Source organism: Bradysia coprophila, assembly GCF_014529535.1.
Source record: "Bradysia coprophila strain Holo2 chromosome X unlocalized genomic scaffold, BU_Bcop_v1 contig_173, whole genome shotgun sequence".
Lineage (NCBI taxonomy): Eukaryota > Metazoa > Arthropoda > Insecta > Diptera > Sciaridae > Bradysia > Bradysia coprophila.
In genome coordinates, this window is record NW_023503302.1 from 3,885,945 (window position 1) to 3,911,780 (window position 25,836).

The following is a 25,836-nucleotide window of genomic DNA, read 5'->3' on the forward strand; positions in this document are numbered from 1 at the left end:
ATTGTCTATTTTTGCACGTTTTTTATTGTCAATGAAAACAAGAAATTGTCTTATGTTAGGCCTTCTTCAACTAAACTTTCGTCAAAAAACGTTTCTCTCAACCATAAAACACGCATCAAAACAAAACCGAGCGACTTTCGTTTATGCACACAATTTTGTGAAATTACAAAAGTTTCATTGTCTTTACGCGCGATTGTTCTCACTTTTGCAATTTAATAATTCACTGACCGACACTCCGATAATGAAAAAAAACAGTCGATTTCTCGCACAACTATAACGCGATACTATTACGATATCCCGGTTGAGCCCCCAAATGTCTAGGGTAAACATGGGCTAAATTTATTTCACGAGTAAAAAGACCGGTGTTTTCGTTTGTACGTTATATTTCGAACTAAAATAATAGAGCGGTACAAAGCATTGATTACATGACTTTAAGAACGTCGTTGACTCTACCAACTATCATGAAAAAAACATTCAGATTATTCTGAACAATTCTCTCTTTTGTCCAAGTGACCAACAAAATAACTATTGGACAAATTGCAACTGAAAGTCCAGGTCGTATTGGACAGAACCAAATGAAGTATGCGAACTTCATAGACTCTCTATTTGTGAGACGTTGAAATGTTACTCTGCATATGTTGGTTCGATTACCCAAAGGTGTTGACTAGTTGACTACAAATTACAAACGTTTTAGATGACAGCAGAGGTGCTAAGCACCGAACTGCAACTATTTCGATCTGAGAGACGATTTGAACGTGAGTCTATGATAATTTTGTGTTATATTCTAGATGAAAATAGGTGAATGCCGATTCTTTAGTGGAACCGAACCGATTGATTTTTATTGGATACAATTTACGAAACTCTTATTATTTTACAAAACATTCTCCATTTACCATAGGCAGTTTCCATTTAACAGTCCAAAATGAAGATTTTTGAGTTTAAACCAGGTAGGTATCAGACGAATCCGACCAGATTATAAAAAATTAAAGTCTTTCGACATCTGACATACGAGTGAGTTAAAGCTTGGTGCTGAAGTGCTGTGTTAGTACTAATTTAGTGCACACCAGTAACTGTTGGTATTTTAGTGCACACTAGTAATTGCTAGTATGTAAATATTTTAAGTAAATGCGATTCACGTCGCATAGTACCAAAAACGATAGAGCACAAATTGAATTTTTTTCGTTAATTACATTTGAAATAACAAAAGAAAATTGGGGAACGTTACGAATTCATTACAAATAAATCGTTCATCGGTAAATAAAAATGACGCGTTCATTTTCCACTGCTGCTTGTATTTGGAAATGTCAAATGTTTTGATCCACTTGAGAATATTTATTTTTTTCTTCTACTTTTTATTTCGATAAGAGTATTTCTCCCTTTTCTCTTTATTTCTTTTTCGAAATAAAATTGGGGTTGATTTTTGTCGTATGCATATACCTTTTGTATTAACTTATACAAAACAACGTACATTTGATTGAATTGATTTAAAGATAAGAACATGGGCATTAGACAAGAAGTAAAGCTAACACTGTGCCTAACGTATTTTAGTAATGATGATACATAAATGAGGTAGGGGCTGGTGTAGTTTTTCAGTTTTCGAATTTCTCAATAAATGCGATTTTTCATTCGTGCATTACAAGAAGAATGGTAACATTTCGCAAACGTCGCCCAATATCACCAATAGTACTATCGGATCTGTTACTTCTCTTGATCAAAGAATTGTGAATAAGTTATTACGAATCTATTACTTCATTTGTTTCAATACGTAATTTACTATCAAGACATTATCGTTTATTTTTGTCATTCTTGTCGATAGAAGATGATGTAGCCATTGCAGGATGCGTCACATTTTAGCTCCTTTTCTTCAAGCCTACCGAAATGGGACCCATTTTCCAGGTGAGTATTTTTTCTGTTTCTAAAAAGGTAGAGGATAAAGAGCACAAAGACAAGAGTTCGTTGTCTCAAAATAAATTCATTTACAACTTGGTCAAATCACTGTTGCTTTTTAGAAGAATTTCCACATACGCAGTGGTACGAAGTGCAAAGAGGAAAGTCTTTAGAATATATTGCACATTTAATTAAATAGTATCTGGAAGCAGTTGTCGGTTTTTGTCAAACACAGTGTGTCCTCCACTTTCCGTTTATAAAACCCCTATTATATGTGTCTTGAGTCTGCAGTGTTTAAAATAAATTTTGTTTTAATGATTACACAGCATCCACCTTATTCTTTACAGGAAGAAAAAAAAACGCAAAAACTATAATTTTGTACAAAAAATACCTCAATTTACTCAAAAACATACAGTTCCCATTATTCAATATAAACATAAGAGAGAAAACATACACGAAAAAAAAAAGATTTGGAAAGAATTGTTTGCTAGAAATATATTTATAGTTGTGACAAATATATTTATATTTGTCACAAAATTTCAGGTAATTTGCTTGTCACAATTATATTTAATTATTTGTGACAAATTATTTCAAAATATATTCGTTACAAATATATAAATATTTGTAGCAAATATGTAAATATTTGTTACAAATATATGTAAATATTTGTTACAAATATATTTAATTATTTATGACGAATTATTAAAAAAATATTTGTGGCAAATAATTAAATATATTTCGGACAAATATTTGTATATTTGTAACGAATATATTTAATTATTTGCTACAAATGTTTATCTAATATATTCGCCACAAATATTTATATATTCGATACCAATTTTTTACATTAAATTGGTATTGAATATTTCTTTTTTTTCCGTGTAGAATGTAAATTGTATTTTCTTTATACACAAACATGTCACATTTTAATCCCATAAACTTTGACTATGCATAAGCAACTTAAATCAATGTTAATCCATCCATGTAACGACAACAAGTAAAGAAGCGATCATTATTTCGCAACGAAAAAATATCTGTCGGCAAGTTATATACATCATGATTATGGGGTTGATTTTAAAAAGATACCAATTTATCAGACTTGATGATTGATGTGTGTGTATAACACGTACAGAGAGATCCCATACAATCTAGAGTAAATGTACACGGTATACAATAGACGTGTATAACAACACATATTTATGTTTTTGTATATTTGCATTATTAGGCCGCATGTTGTAATTGATGAGTATTAAATTGTGAGGGAGTCTATATAATTGGGGATGATAATCTACCACTTTAAAGGTATGTTTAACATAGTTGCAAATAAATTGTTTATTATCCGGTTGAATAGGATTCATGAAGGATTTAGTTATTGACGGCAGGAATTTATGATCGAAATTGTTAATAGTTTAGCATTTAATGCTGAATTCGGCCATATATTATCTGACGAATTTATTGATGTATTTATGGACATTAAACGGAAAAGCGCACCAGCTTATCGGTGGTCATTAATTATAATTTTGGAATTATTGCTTGTTACTGACACGGAATTTATGTTATATTATAGGATTAGTAATTATCGCTGCATCATCCAAAATATTCATTTTGTGTTGGCATTACACACACACATTTGTCGTTTGTAATAATGCCGTACTTGTTAATGGGACAAGTGATATTTTTTGTTAAAATGTTTTCCTGCATTTTCCCAAACTAAAAAAAATTAAGGAAAATATGGGAATCTTTAGGAAAATGTCAATTCAAGAGAATAAAGAAAACGTTTTGTCAAAAGTAGTATCTGCCTGCCACACATAGGCACGGAAACAGACAACAATTTGAAAAACTGTGTGGACTTCAAAATGGGTAATATTCAATCTGTAAAAGAGGATTGGATTTAAGTACAGTTACAAAATATCCAGATTTCTGGCATCTGCATTCAGCGTTTCAAATCGATCATATTTGCAGACGTCAGATCTATCCAGGAATTCCAAAATTAAAACTTTAGTTTTAAAATATTTGAATTTATTTACCGAAATTGTCCAATATAATTTTGTTATTCTATTTTTCATCCTATTCCACCTGATCATCTTGTTTGTACTGAACTAACCACTCAACTCGTTTTTTAATAATGAAATGAAATTACCAACTTTTCGTGGGACGGTAATGAAGCCACCAATGATACTAAATCAGTTTGTGAACTATGAAATCTCCCTCTCAATTCAACGTGTTGGAGATTTTTAATCTGAGAAATGCTTTCAATATCTGTTTTTTTAAAAGTCACTTCTTCTACTTTCATGGACGTTATGTCGGGTACATTGTGTTTGACCACAACCACTATATCTGTTGCACTCATATCACCATGGTAGTTATAACGACTAATAGTCACCAGTTTTAGATTCTTTAAAATTTTGAACAATTCACCGATTTCAACGCGTAGATAATTGTGTGTAAGATTGAATCGAATTTCTGTTAATTGCTTCGCAATGCTTAGGGGCTATTCAAATAGTGCGCACGCACCTGAAGAGGGGAGGAAGTTTCCGAATATCGTGCAAAAGTGTGCGGCATAGAGGGGGTGTTTCCAAAAAGCATGCGCACTCCTTTTAAGAAAAATTATTTTAGTTTCACTTTGCAATTTTGAGTTATTCTTCGGAAGAGCTGAGCTACGAGATAGAGAGAATTTCTGTCTCTCGATCTCGTAGCTCAGCCCTTCCGCTTCAGACTAGGTCTTCTTTTGGCTGTAGAAATTTTGCAAAGTTTGTTATACCTCAGTAAACGCGAAAATAAGAATTGTCTGAAGTGGAAATGCGGAGCTACGAGTTTACGTTTCATTGATATGACCAAACTGTGAGCGCGTACAGCAATTATTCGATAAGGTTCACTGGTGAATCGTCAAGAGGATAATGACAAGTTTCATTAAGCCGTTCTGCAATTCGCTTTCGTTCTCAAATTTTCTTACATTTAGAGAGCAAACAGTAATTGTTTTTCGTTCAGTTAAAACTGTCAAAGTTCACTATCTATGTATCGCTCTCCTCTACCTATGTCGGCAATATTGTTAAAACTATCAAAAATGCAAAAGTGAATGTTATCGAAGAATTACTGTATGGGCTCTTAAAACATTAGTGACAGTTCTCACAACTCCACCCATATCACTGACATTGGTAGAAAAGTTCAAGGTTGGAAAACCTTGGAAAAGTTAACTCTCAGTGAAATTTGACAGTTCTCACCAGACGATTAAATGAACGAAAAATAATTACTGCACGCTCTCTGTATTTTCCAGACTAATTATTGACTCATTGTTCGATTCTGAAAATTTCGTTAAAAAAATTCGGTCAATTTGAAAATCGACATCGATAAACGGCGATTCTGACGAATTACAAGTTTTTCCACATTTTCACCAGCATACATATATTTTCAGACGTCGGTGTATTTTACACAGCTTCTTGGAATTTACTGTCACAGAAACTTTCAAAACTTTCAAAAAACCCAAAATTCGTTCGCACTTTTAGTGGGGGAACTAATAAAGTCGCAATAATCGACAAGTTCTTTCAAATGCTCGGCTGGTCGAATTGTATGGATCAGTCTATCATCAATTACTGAAGCATTATCGTTAAAAGTTAAACTTGTTATGTGAGTTACCCGTTGAAGCATATCGTAACTAGAATCCTGATAACTTGAAACAAACGACTGAATTAAGTGATGGAATTTGTAGATTGCTCGTTGGATTGGTGGTAATGGGTAATCCAATAGTAAATTTTTTGCCAGGCGCCTTTTGCGAATAGTTTTAAAAGCACTCTCAGCTAAACGAAAAACCGCCTGCACACATTTTGCACATGTCAAACCTCAATTTCGTTTAGGTTTTCAAAAATGATTTCTTTCAAATAATTATATGCTCGACTGCGAGGACGCTCAATGTCAAAACTATTCTGAGATCAGCAGTTTAAAAAAAATACCCTAAGCCATAAATGCGTCACCGGCTAATATAAAAGTATTACGGAAGGCATAACTGGAGACTTTGTGTGTTATATGATATGGTTAGTTTGACATATTATAAGTATCATCGCGACGTTCAACTTACTTTGACATAAGCCGATGACGTTGGCGGTTGGTGTTATATCTACACTCTTCTCAACATTATACAAGTACACTTTTCCAATCAAACATATAGAATACAATGACATCTCTTGACCGTGAAAATCGTAAGAAACAAAATGCTGGCAAAATGGTCACTTTCACCTTTGCAAAATATTTAAAGGATTTCATGTGGGAATGAGGCGCCGTATATATTGCCGATGTGTGTAATCTCGAATTGTCCAACAAATTACTGAAAACTGAAAAAGCAGGGTAGCGGGATTTTTTTTTCACGAGTAACACTTTGCATAACGTGAAGATGCATTGAATTTTCTGTACCAAGTATTTCTGAAACTACATTTTTCTTTAAAGAATTGGAATCGGAAGAGTGGAGAAATATAAAATTGAATGGACATGGACATAAAGATATTGATCATGAAACGCACGATGGAGTTTGCGAGTATCACAAGGTTGTTTCCGAATTATTGTTTGACCCATGCAAATGTTGATTATCACAACAGAATTTATAGTAAAATTAACTTAAAATATCCAGGGGAAATCTGTCATGTAACGGTCAACTTTCGTACGGGGCAGGTTATTAATAGATTACACAAATTAAAAAAAAAAATCGTTACCAAACTATTGTTTTACCGAATTTAGAGAATCACATAAAGAATGTTGGTTTATCGATTAATTTAGTTAACAAAAGCAAATTAATATCTGGAACACGTAAGAATAAATCTTCCAACCGTGTCACAAATACAGCTGAATTTTTTTTAATCAGGATAATATGAGAGCCTTTCCGTTTACACATTGATCACGTATTTCCATTATTATTATTTCGAATGGTCGTTGACATTGTACCCACAATTTACAATGTGGAATTCTCCCGCCCGGCTATAGAGTAGTGAAGTGTATAAGAGGGAATGATTTTTCTTCTTTCCACTTTTTTTGAAGAGGAAAATTTTTCTGTTGATATAAGCTCTCTCACTTAAGCTTGGGCAGCATTCATACATTCGTCCGCATTATTTTTTATTTAGGTAGCTGCTTGATTCTAAGGTTTACTATTTTTGCTATGTGTCACGAGTCACGGCATTGCATAAAGTATTTTGCGTAAGTTTAAATGTTATTGTTTTGGCTTGTGTGATTACTCCACTGGCCATCGGCTCGTTCCAAAAGCTCACACTTGCAAAAACAATTACAAGCAAGGTCGTATGTTGTCTGTACGTATTCAAAATTCAAAATTTATGGCTTTTCAGCGTGCACTCATAAAAATGTCAGATTCATCGAGGTGAAGCAATTATTAGTTATGTATCGTAAAGGAATTTTTAAAAAGCCCTGAATTGCATACATTCATACAAAATATGAAAAGTCCTTTAGGCATCGCCCAAATGCCCCGATTTTACAGTGAGTCTGGTAAATCAGTCGGTGATGCAATAGTTTTTTGTTCACCCAGAGTAAAAATAGTAATTGTAAATTGCGTTTTTTGACCAGAGCGAAGAGAACGCTACAAGCCTACAAGTCACCAGAGTATATGCAATATACAATGTTTTTCACAACAGGCTTTCGAAGTTTCATAGAGAAGGATAAAAATGACTATTTTCTCGTCCGCGTTATGAAGCATCTTTTACTTCATTAGTTTACAAATACATTTTGCTGTATGAATGAACACTATACAATCGAGCTAATTTTTTTTTTCGTCGAGAACAGCAGATTATTAACCGACGGATTTTATTTCTGTCTCAATCAGGACCTGCTTCAGGAGCTAACGTTCTGCAAAATTACACGAAGCTATCAATACAATGTCACGACTCGCTTAACTGAATATTCGAAAATCATTCCACCAAAGAACCATAGTTGAGTTTAAATCACGCACATCCGTTTTCCTGGAAAACTTTTCCATGTTCAAGTCAAAATAAACAAATGATCCATTGATTTTGCATCCACACCAACAAAAAACTGCCCTTTTTTATCCAAATCTGTTACTATACTGCAGTACGTGCAAGAACCCGTAAAACATATGTCGACAAATCGATTTTACGATGTCATACTTCAGCATTGCACAGAAAAACACCACTCGAAACAAAGTACCTTGATATACAATAAAAAAAATAAAATTAAAACTGCTGAACTACAAAATCCGAAAGCTTCCGCAAAGTAGTTATCAGCAACCGTAAACCAAACTGTTATTCGGTTTCAACTATGGTTTCTTGTATGTAGTTGTAAAGAATGTCAATAATAATAAGAGAAAAAATTGTGGCTTTCCCTTATCATCCCTTCGAAAAAAGAAAAAAAAAACAACAAACGCCAAAGCTCGTTACATATAAACATCCATATGATATAAGACCAGCCAGCGTACCACCAAATATACCAAATCATTGCACACACTTACACAACATTTTATTGTTGCGTATACCCTAATACACAACAGAAATATACACAAAAAATATTAATATATTAAATACCTGCAGAGAACTGGTCTATACCAGAGCTATACACAAAAAAAACCAGTACACAGTTGGGTTATTTAAAATCACTAAAACATCACCAGATATAAATGTACATATAAGCCCAATCTGGTTGGATGGCATCATTGAGTGCTCCGCCCTGATTTTTAATGGCCCTTATCTACCAATCGTCGTCTCTATATGACACGTTTGGACTTGCTCCCATACATTGAAAGGTTGTTCCGCAGCGGAGACGCCTCGTTCAGACGAATATTCGGTGTTAACACAAACACAAGCGCAAGCATATGAAGGCAACGAAACAAATAGACACACATGTGTGTGAGAGGAGTCTGGAGGGCTATCAGAAGCCATCTGAGAAGTACTCCTCAGTACATTGTAGACCTCTTATTTCATTTGACGAAAACGTTTCGAGTGGATATCGTCGCTGAAAAGGTGTTGAATTATTTGTTGTTATTATTAAAATGTCTGTGGAGAGTCTCTTGCTGAAACATTATTTTTGCGAAAACGTTTGAATAATATATACACGTACTTCTCGTCGGATAACCCGGAATCTGTTTAACGTGTGTTAATCTAATTGATTGTATATTGGCGATAGATAGATTTTATTTATTTGATTATTTTTGTAAAGAAAAACGATCGCAATAGATATATTATCAGCAAGAAAATCGTCGAGAATTTAGTGAAGATAATAATGAAATTTTATTCGGTGATTCGTACGACGAAATCGCATTCTTGTGGTATTAAGATCTATATTTTGCTCTGAAATCAGAAAAGACGGACTGATAATACAGTGTAGTGTATTGGATTAACCTCTTCGTTTTCTTTTTAGTTTGTTTTGTGTGTTCGACAAACATTTTTATTTTATCGGTTCATTTTCAAGGTTAAGGACCCAGTACAATATTTATCCTCTTCCGGTCAGCGATATTATAACCATACTTTTTACGCAATACAGAGAAGCGAGATAGATAGTGTGTATGTTGTGCTATCAAAAGTTCTCACTGATGATAAGACTTTAATAAAGTGAATCTTTCGTAGAACTCTGTAAGAAATAATTTTTGTCGCCGTTATCGTCGGGTTAAAGCATATAGCATAGTGCCGATATACATGCTGTTAAAGTAAAAATAAAAAGAACGAACCATTTCTTCAATTGGATTAAGTGCATATGAATAAACTAACCGGTTACAGTGAACAAATGAAACAGTGAATCATTCAAAAAATAATAATTTTGAATTAGAAATAACAGTCAAACCATCGAACAAACAATTCCTACGTGGATACTTTCCTACGACGCATGTCAACCACACTGGCTAATAATCCAGTGGCATTTGCGGAGGATCCTGATCAAGAGCACGGCCTCCTGCCTGATTTGATCAATGGGGTGGATTTGGTGATGAGCCTATCGCCCAAAGGAAATAATCACAATCATAATCTCAGTAGTTTGCAGCATTTACAAAGTCTACAACACAATACATTGCACAGTCATTCCACGCCGTTTAGTGTAACGGATATTTTAAGTCCAATTGAGGAATCTTATAGAAAACTGGAACTCAGTACGAATCCACCGTCGCCTTACAGGTTTGTTTATTTTGAGTAAGTTTCTTTCCAAAGATGTGGAAGGTTTACAATTTTACAATTTTTTATACCAAATACAATTTCCCTTAAGTTTTCTGCCAAATTTTTATTTACAAAATGGTTGAAGGTGTAACTGATTCTCTGAATTGTGGAAATTTGTTGCTTTTTGAGCAAAGGGAAAATATTAGTTCGGAGCACTCACAACCAATTTTGTTGTTGAACTGTTGAAAATCCATGGACGACAGCAATTTCCACATTGAACACTCCTTTTTAATGCAGCAGCCAATTTCTATAACAATATTGCAATATAAACTTGACACAGTAATACGACAGTCTGTAACTCCCAACTCTAAACGCGAAAAATTTTATTTTCAAAAATGAATCTTAAATGTATTTGAATGGAATCAATTTAATCAAAAAAGAATGCGTTGGATTAATTGTGTAACTTTAATGTGTAACCTTTCACAGTACCGACCGCAAGAATATCAACAGTAAACGTAAACATCTATCACTTCTATGGCTCTAAATGTTTTCAACAGATTGATGCGTAGTCCCTTACTTCCTTAAAAGTACTTTAGTTAACCATGTAATAGTTATTTTCCTAACGCAAGCGTATGAAAGGTTTCCAGCTCGAGCCGGAGGCGAGTGCTGGAATCGAATTCGCTAAAAAGCCTACCTAAAATTAGGAACAACGTTTTTCCTAAACGAAATGGGAAATAAGCGACGAGGTCGCGATATTTTAACTTTAGTTAGGAAAAATCCCTTTAGCTGATTGCCAGTCAGTTCAACATTTGCGTCTTAAGAAAAAAACATTAGAAAATTTTTAATCTATTGAACAAATGGAACCAATCGAAGTCAATGTTTTCCGAACGCACATAGAGAAGAAAATTACACCGTCGTGTACCGGGTGACAACAAAATAACTACCGACAAACGTTGAACAATAATACCGATGTGCGTTCGTATCCGGAGACTTTCGATAACATGGTTCGTTTACTTTCAATCCAATGTTATATTAACGAATGATATGAAAATCAATTGCGCCATAATTTCGAGATATGGTAATTGATCGATGTATCAATTAAATAACAATACGTCCGTGGTTCAAAAGTTTTATTTTGACCAGTTTTGAGGATGTAGGCCAACCTGAAGGTAAGACTAAGCAATGTAAATGAAAATGATTTTGTTTAAATCCGTGACGAAACAAACTTGTCAAATACATTCATCTACACTAATCGCTTAAAATGTCGATGTGCTAGAACCGAACCAAAACATAATTCTATTTCGAAACGTCGGTAAAATATTACAAAATCACAAGTTCAATATTTCGCTTTAACAAAATGCCGTATTCCTTCCAATAACGTATGATTATGCAATAAAATGTTGATCTCAGTTCTCGATTTTTTCTACCCTTCGTTATAATAACAAAAAGAACGTATGTACTCATATACTAATAAGCATAAGTAAGTAAGAAGTAAGAAGTCAGACATTTTTTAAGGTTTGATTAACTGTAAATGTTCTGAAGCAACAATAATTAATGAAAGCTTTTACAGACGATATGCAGTACGTATGTCATGTCTGCAGTTTTATTATCGGATCTATTACTTCATTTGACCTAAGCATTTTGAAGAGATTTACTTCAAATCTTGTACTTTATTTTTTGAACATGCTCCTTGCTCTATAGTCTACATAAGACCGCATTAGTCAGAGCATTTATTCATTCATTTATTCATAAAGTATCCATAACAGATGTATATAAAGGCTTGCACCATAATAACTGACTAATTTATTTTTCATTTGTGTAACTCAGCATCATAATGTGCAAAATTTGCAAACTTTAGATGCCTACGACCTCGTGTCATAATTACACATCTGGCCTTCGTTTCTATTCTGCTATATCGAGAGCAGAGATTTCAGTGACAAATGACAAAATGACCTTATCAACGCAATATACAGAAGTGAGTTTCCTATTTCTGTTCATTTTTCGGTGTATTTTCAGTTACGAAACACTCTATGCCAAATCTTCCACTAGTCAACGAAAATTTAGTTTTATTAATTGTACGGAAAAGGTGGTACTTGTACCACAATTTTTTCTTTTAGAAATGTCAATTTAAGGCTACCCACTTCTTGTTTTAATATCTTAATCTTATACTGAAATAAATGTTACAAATTAAAAGAAAAGAGTATTCCATCAGTTAGTTCTAATTGCCGTTGATGAGTTTTGATTATTAAGCTGGGTGGTGAGTTAATAGTACATTAAAGCTTGCCTAATGTACGTGCTTTCAAATGTTGTGTTTTGACTCGTGAAAAGTTTGCACGCCGAGCCGAAGGCGACCGCTAACATTTGAATATAGTCAATATATTACTAAAATAATGATTCTTACATTTGGAAATTAAAGTCATAAAAAGATGCTATCTTTTAACTCTAAATGTTTATTTTAGCTGTAGGTTATATACGTATCATAGATGAATTAACAGAAGATTTTATTCTCTACGCCTTACTCATTGTCTAACCATTTCACAATTTGAAGGAAAGTGCGTTGCGTAAAGGTATCTGGTAGCACCTAATGTGTCAAAGTTAATTACCTTTTCGTTGCAATAGGGAAGATTTGAATGGAAGTGTTACATGGTTTGCCAAAGTTCACAAAGGGTAGCAAATTTGCAAACTTCGAAAATTTAAAAATCAACTTTTTTCCTATTTCTGTGTAACAGTTTTAATAAATAATCAGCTTAAAATGTGAAACAAAAAGTTTTTGACTATTTTTTTTTAAATTTAAAATGGCACACATTTAACATGAAAATTGCAACTGGTCGCTACGTTTCGAAAAATCCAAAAGTGTTTTTTTTTGAAAAAGCTGTGATAAATTAAATGCTAAACAACAATCCAAAAAGTTTAAGAATAAATTTTAGATATTAAAAAATTTCACTGAAAAATCCTGATCCTGAAAAAATCTTGGACCTTCCTTTTTCATTTGAGCTATATATCACTACGACATTAGAATAAGTCACCTCAATATAATTCATAATTCTTACAAATTTCCTCTATACAAAATACTTTGAATATTGATAGATGGGTGAAGTGTGGGATTTTATAGCGCTAGTAAAATCATTTAAAAAATTTACTTATCAATATCAATCATCGGTACAAAGCTCACCATTTTGCTATTCTCTATTTTTATGGTATGGGCCCGCACTGCTGAAAGACGTAATTTTTATGTGAAAGATATATCTCTATTGAGAAAAATTAGAACATCTTTAGCAAATATTGATGGACATGAGTAAGCTCGTATAGTAGAGAGCCCAGTTAAATACTCAAAAGATTTTATTTATCTAAAAAAAAAACAAGCTAGTGATTCTTCATTATAATGTGAGTTGATTGACAATAGACAGTGTACTCTGTGCGTCGAACATTATTTAATCGCAACTTACTCGGTACGTAGATGTTGTGGCTATATTCATGATAAATAATTAAATAGCAGTGTCCAATGCCCATAAGATGAGAAATTATTAAAAAGCGCAAAAGTTATAGGGAAAATTTATCATTAACAGTGTATACCAGACAGAAAGAAAATCGCCCAATTTTGAACGTGTATAAATGCACTGTAAAATTGAATGGAGATCTTAAACCATAGTATGACAAAACACTCACAAACAGAATCGGAAAAACTGTGAATTTTAAGTTAATTTTTGGTATGTGTAAGAATTTCGATAATCACCTTATAAGACCTCAAATAACTGACGATGTTTGTTTTCCAAAAAAAAATTATTAAAGTACTTTCCACTTGAAGGTCTCAACAGAGATTGAGTGCTGTCAGAAAAAAGAATAAATTTAAATTAATTTTGGTTTTATATCAAAGAACAATTTACTTTGAGCTTCTTGTGTTATATGCATGCACATAAACGAAGATGGATTGGATAAGGAAAATGCATAGTATAGAAAGCTGTGATTTGAAATTACTATAGGTATGACAAATCCATTTCATTTGATGAAATAGGCAGCGCTCCCTTGTTCCACTTTATATATTTCTTTTCGCTTTTATATTGTTATTAAGAGTTTCAAAAAACGTAAGCAAACAAGAAAGTTGTAATCAAACCTCTCTCCTGTAGTAAGCCAAATTTCCAACTTATTTTACTGAATACTAAACTTATACTAAATATTAGATATTTTCCATCCTCCGGCCACTGCCCTTACTTTTTACAGTCCTATGGAAAGTCCTATGAAAATCTTTTAAAACTTTCTGTAAATAATGCCAGTCAAAATTGTGTAACCACACCAGTTTCAATTGATATTCAATAATTTAGGATCCAAACGAGCAAACCGCAAGCCGCAAACCTCGGAGTTGAATGTTTTTGGTGGTCTTTATATTTTTCATTTAAAGGAATTCTTAATTTTTGATCGAAATACAATCTCAGATTACGTTTTAAAGGTAAACACGAATTTCCGTCACATACATTAGATTTATCAGTTTGGGACGATCATTTAAGATCTCGAAACACAGATCTCGTCACATACATAATAGGCAATAAGTATTTTCCGAATTGCCACTACAATACAAGTATACTTTACGTAATAGAATACTCTTAAAATCTGATTATCTAAAAAGGGCATATATATATAAAAAAGCGTTGTCTATGGATCCTGTACGCCAACGATACGCCATAGTTAACTGACTTAAAAAAAATTGGACTTAAATAAAGAAATAACTGTAGGATATTGACCTCAAAATTTTCTGGTTTTGGGCGGTTGGCTTGAGAGTATATACATGATTAGTACATATAATAAAAAAGGATTGTTCAAATCTAGTCATGTCGTCTTGACAATAGTCCTTATTGTAATCATCCGAAACATATTGTTTTGCATTGATAAAATTAGATTTTAATATGAAATCATTAGTGCTATCCTTTTATGTACAGCATGGGCAGCGTATGTTACAACTCAGCCACTGTATGGTATTGAACGTATTGTATCTTCAACCAATACTCTCTCTAGCAACAAACTCTCAGCTCTCTGTGTCATATTCACACCCTATTTCTTTGTATTCTACAAACACTATTTTACATTTTGGCTGACCACGCTGTAATTTACATGTAAATTCCATAGGCTACTTGGCACTTTCACCACCTTAATAAAAGTGTCACTTCAATTTTGTTTTTTCTTTTTGCGGGTTCCGGCTGGTTACAAATCTGTAGGGTTTCAAAAGCGGACAACAGGTCGGAACAAGTTACTAATTTTATGAGGAAGTGTAATAAATTATTGGACACGCGTGGAATTTCGAAAACCTGCGTTTCACGTGAATTTTTGATTTCTCCATATTAAAATACATGCAAAATTAACAAAAATTAACAGAAAAATGTGTCGGTGTTCAAAATTCCGTGCGGGTATTCCATTTTGAAGTTTACTTCCAAACAGCATCTCCTTATATGTTGAAAGTACTTAGATAAATGTAGTAGAGATGATATCATGTTTACCGTCAATGAAAGGTTAATCATTCATAATTCGCCCTCTCCTCCGATTCTTGTCTGTACGATAAAAAATGTTTGAAGACATGAATTGCCGTGTCTACCGTCTATCTACGTGCCTGCCTTCTCACAGAAATGGTAAGGAATCAAAATAATCGCAAAACCAAGCCATGATTCCTAAAATAATCGTGGTTCTACAAAAACTTTCAATTGTTGTTCTCAGTTTTACCCATTTTCCATTGCAGGTAATTCAAAATTAATTTTAAAAAATCCACAGTTTTTGTTGCTTTAGATTTTTATAAAATTACATCCAGTACCTTAAATTTAACCTTCTGTCTCTGATAGGATTACTTCGGGTACGGGCTGTCCCAAGATTCTCAGATTCTTCATGCAAAAAATCTTCTTCATATTGAGATTTTCTTTTAGAACTACCGACAGTTTGTGTACAACGACGACAACAGAAACCAAATAAACACAACGAATGCTAAATCCAATGAAATAAAAGATTTTCTCTAAAACACTAGGTGATAATATCACCTGGTGATATATTAAATAAAAAGAAGTGACACTGTTGAAACACTCGCCGGCTGTGAAAGCGAGGAACAGTAATAGTTAACAGCTGACCTAAATTGATTTGTTACATTTGTTTGCTCTAATGTTTGACTAAGTCTATCTATTGCTAGATCGACTGTTGACTCAAACTCAACCGGGTTGAGTCAGTCTAGGTTATCAGTTAATTCTTAATAGAATGAATCTCAGAGAAATTGAATTTACAAGAAACGATAAATGAATCCAGAAATTTCAGCATTTTTGTATACGCATACCGACTGGAATACTGGACGATTAGTATTTTTCTTAGCCCCGTACGAAGTACACAGGGGCTTATAGGATTCCGATGCCGTGTGTAATTGATGGAATTCGAAGCAGACGGTAAGGGCAAAGTGTTTGCCTATGTTCATAGATGACGAATCTGCAATAAAAATTTTGTCTGTCTGTCTGTCACGTCCATATCTTGAGTAAATAAAATCCGATTCCAATTTTTTTTCCCTGAAAGGTAGTTGAAATAGTGAGGCTAAGTTCAAAGAAGGGCGATTTAACGTTTTACGAAGATTTCTCTAGCCATTTACTTGTAAGTGATACGTCAAATGAAAGGTATTTACAATTCCAATCGACAAAAAAAAAGTTTATGAAAATTGGATGACCGACTCGTGAGTTAGACCCCTTGGTGTGAACCAGGTACAGGGCGGCAAGCCGTTTTTGCTTGTAAACTGGCCAAATTTAAAACGGATTTAGATGGATGTTGCTATATTAGATAGGTATTGACCGTACGAACCGGGAAAAAAAGTTTATGAAATTCGGTTCACTGGAGCGTGAGCTAGGTCTCTTGGAGTGAGCTTATATGTGGTTATTCGGCCGTACAGTGAAGGTGGTGTTTTTTTGTTAATATCTCGAGTAAACTTTGACCGAATTTCATGAATTTTTTTGTTTGAAAGGAACGAATGTAAAACAGCCGTTCTACTTTCCATCTCCTAACAAAATGGCAGTCGGCCATTTTGGATTTTTGTAAAAACGATATAAATCGGTGAAAAGGATAATTGCAAAGTCACTGATCAGTGGGAAGTGATTGGTTATGTGTGTGGGGTGTTTCAATCATCCCAAATATGGATATCTATATATAAATATATACAGTATTTTGAGCTATATACTAGCATATTTATCAGTAAATTGTTTATTTATAGGTAATATAGGTTAATTATTGAAAAAATTTAAGTTTGAGTCCTAGGACTGAGAAAATTTTAGGTCAATTCGAAATTTGTGTTACATTTGAAAGGAACGTCGTACGGGGCTTCGTAATTGCACTATGCGCAATTTTTAAGACGTATATGTACACATTTCATAAGAATTTTACTTTACCGACCTTTACGGACGCAGTAGGCTTACGGTAAGAGTAGGGCGACGGACGAACTAGGGTCACGTATGCAATAGATGTACGGGATCGTACGGCGCTCAGTCGCAGCAAACGCTCCGACTGTTCTGACGGCTCGTTTGAAATTTGTTCTTAGTCAGCTATTAGATTTTTTAAATGTGTGTTGGATATACTTTTATTTCTGGTTCATTTATCCAAGGTATTTAGTTGCTCTTGCACGCATCGACTTCTGACATTACGTTACTTCTTAAACTGCCGTATTATTTGATAATTCATAAAGACTTATAATATCATTCAAAAATCCTCTTCAAGCAAAATTTAAATGAAGCTTCAAATTCTTCAGTTCCGATGAGACTGGCTACACCTCTACAACCCATGTCTAAGAATTTATCCAAACCACCAATTAAAACATATCATTCCACAATTGTAATTTTGTTGATTATTCTTTCAGATCAAATTCAAGCGGAAGTAGTGTAAATTCGCCAAGTGCATTAGGACCTAGTTCAAGTATGGCAAATCCCTACGGAATGGGTACATTATACCACAGTCCCGGCGTACAGAGTTACTGTGGCCCAACGGACAATCTATCACTAGCTGGACATTATACGGACATGAGAAGTTCAGCCGGATGGTACGGATCAACAGCAAATGACCCCAGATTCGCAAGTGAGTGTGATTTTTGTTTGTAAATTTATATTTATATCGACGTTGTTCTTCTCTTTCTCTCTGTCGTCCCATTTCTGGTTCTCCTTGTCTTCGAATAAATCAAAAATATAACTTCGATAAAACGACAGTGTCGTTCATCATGACATTACATCATAAATGTGCTGTGTGCATACTCAAATACCTTTTTTGTAGGTAAATATGTAAATAACACGCAAAATATACACGTTTTTTTCGGGCTTGAAATATTCAATTTTTGTCATCTTCAGATGTATATTTTTCAAACAAATTTTCGATAATCAACATCAATCCGATAGATGCTTGTACCGAGTGAAGATTACCATAAAAATGGTGTTTGCACCTACCGTAAAATACATCACATGAACATTGTTATGCAAACAAAATTAAAATTTTTCGATTTTTTTTTTCGTCTTCTCTGTGTGTTAGAGGAAATCTTGTTTGTTGCCAAATCTGTTTAAACATAATAATTTTTTTCTTGTACGTCTATACCTCCCGTTCATATCGTTATGATGAAGTGTATTTTGGTGCACAATTTACGTACAATAATATATATTTGAAAATGGTTGATCGTTGAGTAAGGCTCTGTGAGTAATTGTAAACAACTTAAGGAAAGTGGCATGGGCGTTAGATGGAATGAAAGTGAAATGAACACTAATTTGCTCGCTATGATTATTGTCAATCTGATGTTGTACAACATCAATCTCTAACAAACAAACAAAAAAGCAACAACAGTGGTATATTATGGCCGCGTGCATAAATATTGTCGGATTGATTTAGCGCGCGATTACAAATTTTCACTTTTAATTGTATGGAATGAAGTCCCGGGTACTCGGTGAAAAGAAAACCACACATCGTCGACAGTTTCCTGAATGTGTTGTTGTTGTTTATTTAAAAAATGTTGTCCGTCCGTGTAGTGGGATGTTCCACCTACGAGACATTGTAGGACGGGAAGTGAATGGGTATGAGAAAATAGTCGGAAGTACCTGACGAGAGAAATTATTGAGATCCTTATAATAATTTGAGTAAATCAGACTTAAATTTCCTAAAAGATTTTCTCACTGAAAACTTATTGTGTCGTGAATGAAGTTCCTTCAATTTTAGGTCAATATTAGTATATCAAATTCCCAATAATATGCCCTGCTGATGTCCTTTTCTCTCACTTGTTATCGTTTTGTTTTCATCATCTCAAAGTTAAATGAGTTGCTATCGACTGAATCCGTACTGTTTATTTACACACCAAAAAGTAATTTAGCAATGTAGTCGTTTACGCTTATACTTCTTATAGTCCTTGATAAAAACCCGACAACGACGTTTCATATCTTTTTTCCACGGCAAAACTATATATAGAGCTTTGCCAAAAGAGAATACTATGAATTGTGTCCTGCGTATGATTTGTTGATTTGATCAAACAATAGACATGCGCAATTTCATTTCGAAATGAGAAAGGCCACTTTAACAACTTTTCAATATGAACAGTTTACAGTCCATATCACTTCTGTAAATGAAAAGTTAAAAGTCTATTATAGGATACACATACACACATTCTGCTCGATTTGTGAAACAATTTAAATGTCTCGAGAGTAGTAGGAGTTACATTTAATTAGCGCAATAGACCATGCTTTGCACTAACAAAACCGTTCGGTTAAACATTGACCGAATGATTGTAAGAACGGGAGCATTTCAGCATAGCGCTACTCCCAGCATTATTATAGAAAATATTCTGAAGACTTATGAAATCGTTTTATGGAATAAGACATACAATAAACACAATTTTAAGTAGTAGATCTTCGAGCAGAGCCTCTAACGTTGACGCTTGAAAATTCAGTGCCAGGAGCAGTGCTATGGTTACAGTTTCGAAGTTCAAAAATTCCACTATGAGACGAAAAAAGGTTGTTATATGCCCTGTTTCGATACGACTTTCATAGCCTGCTTAAGCCTGTACTTGACATTTTTGTACTCAGGAATGCCTGCAATATTCTAAACTTGAGATCCTTTATTCAACGCAATCTATGCTGACACTTCCTACTCAAAAGTTCACTGTTCTCATCATAATCAACCAGTCTACCCCCATGTTCACATGTCAAGTCCTCGATTACATCCCTTTTTTATTCGAATAAATTCAATTTACTGTAACTGCTAATCAATGAAGGGACTCACGTAACGTTCGCTTTAAGCATTACACAATTACGTTAACTCGGGCAATTTTATTGTTATTGATTACGTTGATGAGTAGGGGAACATAAGCAGTTATTTGAACTAGCATTATTTAACGCTTGCACAAATCTGCGCCACATTTTGTTCACATAATTGTTATCTGCAGAGATGATTGATTTACAGGAAATAGTGTGAAGTGAAGACTGGTGAAGATAGACTTCCTAATTAAATGTGGGGAATTTTATGGAGTGATAATTAATTCGCGAACATCGATAAAACTGAACGAAAGTAAACACCGACGGGCATATTATCCACATTTAATACTTTTCATCAGGTCATATCAGTAAAATGGATAGCTTAAGAATGGAAATATAGGTCACATCGTCGACCTATAGGCACATTTGCAAATAATGATTTTTGATTCTGCTGTAACCGTCAATTTTTTTAAACTTTTCTTTTGGACGCGTAGTGAGATTCGGCTAAATTTATGCCATTTATTTGGTGGCTTCAGCTGAAACCTGTAATTTGATAGCAAAAGATGTATAGTAGGCATTCTACAGTCCTGGATGTTTTCGGGAAATTGCATTGCATCTAACATCATATCTGAATTATAAAATTTTATTATACGGGCGAGCCCGCTGCAGTTATGTAATCTCATAGAATTTTTTGAAGCGTAATTTAAATGAAAGCAAACTTTTTCCACCAGTTCTACTTGAACAAAATGTTAAACTATTTCAAACCTCAAACGAGGCAATTAGATCTATCGCATACAGTATACAGGACGGGACGCTATTTTTTTAACTGTCCGTCAGACTGTTTAACTGCGAATATTGCGAAAAGTATTGGTTACCAATGTGATTTATTTAATGGGTGTCGATTACGTTTGAAGTTGTTATGGTAATTTTTTCGCTGTTTCTTCTACACTTCAGCAAATATAAAATCCCTTACATCAAATATTTGTTCACCTATAAACTACACACAGACACACGCACACACATTTATTCCAACTACTGAAATAGATTTTATTTGGCTCTGTAACCAAACCACTTAAAGTCTATTTCAAAAGAATGTTAAATATTAGGTACATCCCAAATAGAGAAGAAGAAGAAAAATGCTGAACACCACTGACCGACCACAAATAACCACACCGATTTACTTTGTATAATGTTATATAAAAGTCGAATGTAACATGATGCGACTAATTTTCATCGACACAGAAATTTATATATCAATGTCGATCTCTCATATTTCCTAATGAAATCTAAATCCACAAAAGTTTCAATAGATTTGTGTAGGTAACACACTTTGTGTACTGTGAATCGGCCAGGTCGGATATAAATGGCTTGAGAACCACACACTCACACAAATTTAGTAGGATGTGCCAACAAACTGTTTTTTTTAAATATTTATTTCGTTCATTCTATCATTCCATTCTTAAATTTAACCGAATGCTACAAAACGAATATGTACCTAGTTAGCGTATCCGGTTACAATTTTTCGTTTGAAAAGAAAATAAACTTTTTGAGTGTAAAGTGGATATGCAATGTAATAGTGTTTGGGATGAGGAGGTGTTTTATTTGGTAATAATATCTAAGTTAAGTGGTTGCTGCTCTCAAACTACACGGAATATACCAACGATACCTCGGTATCAATTACTCACAGCTATGAAATTGGTTTATAAACATATCATTCGAATTGTGTTTTTGTTGTTGATAAGAAATTATCTATTTTGAAAAGTTGAACTGATCAGGTGCAACTCAACGATCGGGATGGGATTATTTATAAACACATGCCCTGTTAATTTCATTGTATCCATTTAATTTGATGAATGTAGAGCAGGCCAACATATATAGTATACCCGCATTGAAATGGTTACCATACTTTTAATCGATTGTTCTGTTAAATGACGGAAATTGAATAAAATCTTTTGAATGATTCGCCATTATTATACTTGATAATTGAGCATTGAAACATGTTGGATGGTGTAATAATATGTTGCTTTTCTTATGAAATGAGTTTGTTATCTGTAGTTTCGATATTCACGGATGCAGTTCCATTTTTTGGATTGAAGAAAGTGGCCGGTGGCTGATAAGGTTAAATTGATTACTTACAAAAATGTAAAAAGTTGAGAAAAAGACATAATTTGTTCGAAGCTCTTGGTGTACAACTGAAGCTTTTTTATTAGCCTTAAGAAACGGCAAGCAAAATCATTGATTCTTTTACTTCATTTGTGCAAAGTATCTCAGTACATTTGTGCTACAAAATCTGTTACTTCAATATTTGTATCAAACACTACCGTATATAAGAACGGTACATGCAATGTGCGAATAGTCAAAGTATTATAAAATGACTATTAGCACGTTGTGCAGTTTCTAAAAGGCTCATACGTTTCATAATATCCCCGCAATGCGAGATCAATCACCCTCCCATTATATAGACATTTTTTAAGCTTTATTGACTATAAATATAAACTTTCATAAATGTTCATCATCGTTATCAAACCAGTCAGTGTGTGTGTAGCCTTAGCAGGGTTGTCAACGGATTGTGTCTAGGCGCTTTATACAACTGAATAGCATCCTTCAACTACGTGTGGCGAAGAGAACTTGTTTTCTAATTTAGTACTTCCAAACTAATTCGAAAGTCACACGAAACGTTGAGATCCTGCATGTTACGTAATTTATGAACGGCCCCGGAGATTATATGAAGATCTTGACTAAATGAGGGTTTTACTGTACAGAACTTTACTAAGATGTTTTAACAGGAAAATCTTTTAATTTGTTAGTGTGTCGTTTATAAAGAGCTTCATTTGACCTGACAGCAGCTGACAATGAGCTAATGCACAAAATTAGGTCAATTTAGGGTCACAGAACAGTTCTTTGTTTAGTATAATTAAGTGCTTCAAAATTGTCTAGATTTCAATTCCTCATTGATGAACCCTAAACGCACACACACGTTCGGAACGTATACCTTTCTAATGCTCATCAATATGTTTGAAGACATTTCATCTGACAAAACAAATACAATCGACAAAGATGTAAAATCAAAAGTTACGAGATAAATCACGTACACGAAATATTATGAAATATGTGTGCGCATGAATAACTATCCGAAATGAAAATAAAACAAAATCTTAGAATCACCCATGCACTTCCTTGTAAATACACACAAAACATACAATTCAATCTCAGACATGCATGGTAAATAGAGAAAATTCCCAGACAAATTGAGTATATTCACCACTCGTATCATAATCAGACACCTTACCATTTTTATCGACCGAAACCGCTCTATCTCCGGCAATGATAATACAATTCAATTCGCTTTATTTTTTTCGTTCACTCGTCTGTAGGGAAATGCAGGACTTTTGAACATAAAATAAACACAACCAGCAACGGCACAAAAGATTTTACTTATTGCATTTTGTGAACGAAAATGTGTCAAAAAAGTGATTTCGGGAAAAAAAGGACGCAAGAAAAGAAAAGAAAACAAGAAAAAATATGAAATGGAATTTCAAAATGCGAATCCACTTTAAAAAGAGTTTTACTAAACAAATATTTACATATGTCCAGTTGCCCCCTTTTTCATGTCGGTTTGGTGCCGTTCAATTTGCAGATAAGATTGAGTTTTCGTTTCTTTTTTTTAATATTATTTTTTCTATAATAAAGGTTTTCTGAACCATTCATTTGCACTATACAGGGTGGCTCCTGGTACGCAGACATAAGTTATCTCCTTTTGCTAATGATACCGTGAACTTGAAACAACAAAAAAATTAATTCAGAGATAATTCAATCGAAATTCGTCCATTAATTTCTATTATTCACAATTTTTTTTTACAATCACTTACAAATATGTGGACAATATTCCGAAATCGGAAGGTTACCAACAGCAATGGCAAAAACAACAGATGAGAATTGCTTGATTTGGCTTAAGTGATTGTTTAAGCAACTGAAGTAATAGATTTTCTATCAAACATTAGGCGATATGAACAAAAGGTGTAGCAAGATTCTTCAAATTTCTTTTCAAATTCTTCCAAAATTTTATCAATTTTCCATTATTTTCTTTATTTTCCCAAAAAATGTTTTTGGAAAAGTATGGGAAATAGGAAATAAATAGGAAAATGTAAGAAAAAAAGGGAAAACATTTTCTGGAGGTGCGATCAAAAGTCAAATGGCCTCGTTTGAGTAAGCAGAAATAATTTTCCTGTTGCGATAATTCAGGACGAGACTCGTAGCATCTAACAGTATACACATAAACGCTGTGAATGCTCTTGTTGTTGAAAATGTGTGTGACCATTGACTAATCTACGTTAATCTTGTAGCGGTTGATCTCTCACGCCAGACTGAAATGTCCATCAACGATATTTTTTATCTCTAGATTCCAGTAATTCAAAGGCATTTATGAAATCTAAAGGGTTGCACCTACAAGAAGGTTGGTTAAAAAATGTTTGTAAAAAAAATTAAACAAATAAAGCACTTGACAGTAAATCGGAGAAAGTGGAATCGTACAAAAAAAGTCGTTGATCCGAACCAACTGTAATTAAATAATTTCGAAATTTGTATCATTCTTTTGTGTGCGATATTCCGATATTTTTTTTATAAGACCTCTCAGATTTTGTGAAGTGTAAGCATTGCGGTTCAGAGAATATTAACAAAAAAAGTTTTTTTTTTTGTTTATTTAATTCCATTATTCCATTTGCGATTTAAATGTGATGCCAATAAATTACGCTAACATGAAATTGCAAGTGGATGGGCTGTCGTGCAAAAATCCATTGAATTATTTCATTTTTTATGTATAGATGATGAGTCGTCGAATATAAAAAAAGATTAAAATGAAAATTGTATTGTAACGACCTCGGTTTCAACATTTTCTATTATTACAAATATTAGCCAATTGTGAATTTTGCTGATTGTTAAGCAAAGGTGAACAAGAACGTAGACATATTCGTGTAATTTACATGTATAATGTCAGCTCTTAGTTAGATAAAACATTTTAGAGACATCAAGAAATCTGCAACTTCATTCGTTTACAGTATCGCATAACGTTCGATGACAAATCTTGACATAAATTGTGCAATTTAAGGAGACATCAGCCTGAGCTAGCCGTTCATTTTATAGGTGTCTATTTTTTGGATTTCTTTCAGGCCTGGACTCAAAACTAGAATTCCTATATTCACGCCTAGTCCGAGTGGAATGGCTCCCTACTAAGTTTAAGCGCCCATTATACAGAGTGCCAATGACACCCCTATTGGTAGCTACTTCGGACATGATTTCTTTTTGTTCAGCAAATAAATTCATATTGATAAATGTAACTATAAATTGATCACAATTTCCTCTTCGGATTAGGGGGTTTCCTGCCTCCATTCATAGTTATTTATCCTTTTTATACGAAATAAATTTTCCTCTATAAATATCACACAAAACTTATGATTTGGTGGCGAAACGTGAGCCTATGAACTAGTTTCGGAGAAAGTCTCAATATGTTCCGTGAAAGGTGGGATGCACATTTTGGTCAATTTTACAAGTATGTACATGTCATAATGCTGTTTATACATTTTGTCTTTCATGACTGTTCCCGCAATACGTACGTAGAAAGATTTTCAAGTCCAAAGATCTCACCCAAA

The 25,836-nt window shown here is 33.7% G+C and overlaps 1 protein-coding gene across 5 annotated transcripts in view; it reads left to right on the forward strand.

The window, feature by feature from the left end:
• The first annotated feature begins 8,750 nt into the window (after window positions 1-8,750).
• LOC119068250 (thyroid transcription factor 1) overlaps window positions 8,751-25,836 on the forward strand; it is a 39,826-nt gene continuing 22,740 nt past the window's right edge. The window contains exons 1-3 of one of the 5 annotated variants that reach the window (XM_037171786.1): window positions 8,751-8,852; window positions 9,301-9,995; window positions 17,830-18,044. In XM_037171786.1, coding sequence (XP_037027681.1) covers window positions 9,712-9,995; window positions 17,830-18,044 — 499 coding nt within the window. In that variant the 5' untranslated portion in view covers window positions 8,751-8,852; window positions 9,301-9,711. Of the gene's footprint in view, window positions 8,981-9,249; window positions 10,011-17,829; window positions 18,045-25,836 lie in introns of all 5 variants that reach the window. The other 4 variants (XM_037171784.1, XM_037171783.1, XM_037171782.1 and 1 more) reach the window with 4 other exon arrangements.